General features: G+C 39.8%; 1 protein-coding gene across 1 annotated transcript in view; it reads left to right on the top strand.

The window, feature by feature from the left end:
• The window catches only part of vwa8 (von Willebrand factor A domain containing 8), a 107,069-nt gene that overhangs the window by 4,166 nt on the left and 101,690 nt on the right, over positions 1-1,213 (top strand). Inside the window, exon 4 of the mRNA XM_015402540.1 lies at positions 691-801. Within this exon, the coding sequence (XP_015258026.1) occupies positions 691-801 (111 nt within the window). The remainder of the gene's footprint in view (positions 1-690; positions 802-1,213) is intronic.

Raw genomic sequence — 1,213 nt, 5'->3', positions numbered from 1 at the left:
CGCAGAATTCTGACTTTAATCGCAGAATTCTGACTTTTTTCTCAGAATTCAGACTTTTTTCTCAATAACGTCGAATAATGTCGCTCCCGTAACAGGCGACGTTATTCTCAGCTCAACAGAGGAAACCCGGAGGACAGAATCGAAGCAGAGGCGGATTTAGGAAATTTGGGGCCCTGGGCAAATACAGGCATGGGGCCCTCTGAATTGAGAAGACAACTGATAATACAGACCCATTATAGAGATACAAAAATTTAAATAGCATAAACAAACATTATTTATTAAATTTTGACTGCCTTAACAATTTTTTATATTTTTATTTTATGTCTAGGGAAAAATAACAATTCAAGATATCTTTAATCACATTTTGGAGAGTCAAAACGCATTTTGAGATATCTCAAATGACGTCATCTGATTTGTCATTTAAAGTGTCACACATCAGGAGTTATAATCAAGATATTTAATTTAATTTGAACTAGTCAAAACTATGTTTTTTTTTAAAATCCCCCTGGTGCTGTCACTGAGCTGAACAGTTGCCTACAGAATGGCTCCAATGGAAATGTTCTGTGCATTATTTCCAAGGAAGGAGATCACAGTATAATTAGTTATTAATGTGATTGAATAAATGTTGTTAATAATCAAATATTTCCCCTCCTCCTCCTCTTCTTCATGATTTTCGTCCTTGTGAACCAGGAGTTGACCAAACGTGAGGCGGAGTACGTGGCGCTGTCCAGGGACACCACAGAGACGGACCTGAAGCAGAGGAGAGAGATCCGATCAGGAACGGCCTTCTACATCGACCAGGTGCAGCATGGCTCCTCCCACTGATCTCTATTTATTCCCTGGATTGCTGATTGAAATGAAGCCGCCGGCCGCCATATTGGTACTCCCTGGTTAGAGCGGTTGCAATGTAAACAATATGTGCGCTACAGCATCGAACAACGATGATGTTCTCATTTTTAGGGGGAATTAAGACTTAAAATAAAGATAAATGAATCACTTTTACACAGACTGACTGATTCAGAGCATCTGTATAAATATCAGCTGTGATCAGCGGGTAGAAAGTAGTTAGAATCTATGTTGAAGTGAGAAAGTCCTCCTGAAAACATGGTCTGTGCAGTCAGTTCATCCAGATTACCATCCTGCCTTCAAAGATTATTTCTCTGTGGGAGCCGCTCACTAACCTGACTCCACCATTATGATTTGCTCCGCATAT

Source organism: Cyprinodon variegatus, unplaced genomic scaffold (assembly GCF_000732505.1).
Source record: "Cyprinodon variegatus isolate N-32 unplaced genomic scaffold, C_variegatus-1.0 Scaffold1364, whole genome shotgun sequence".
Classification (NCBI taxonomy): Eukaryota; Metazoa; Chordata; class Actinopteri; order Cyprinodontiformes; family Cyprinodontidae; genus Cyprinodon; species Cyprinodon variegatus.
The sequence above is the reverse complement of the archived record's forward strand: the minus strand, read 5'-3'. Positions and strand labels throughout refer to the sequence as shown.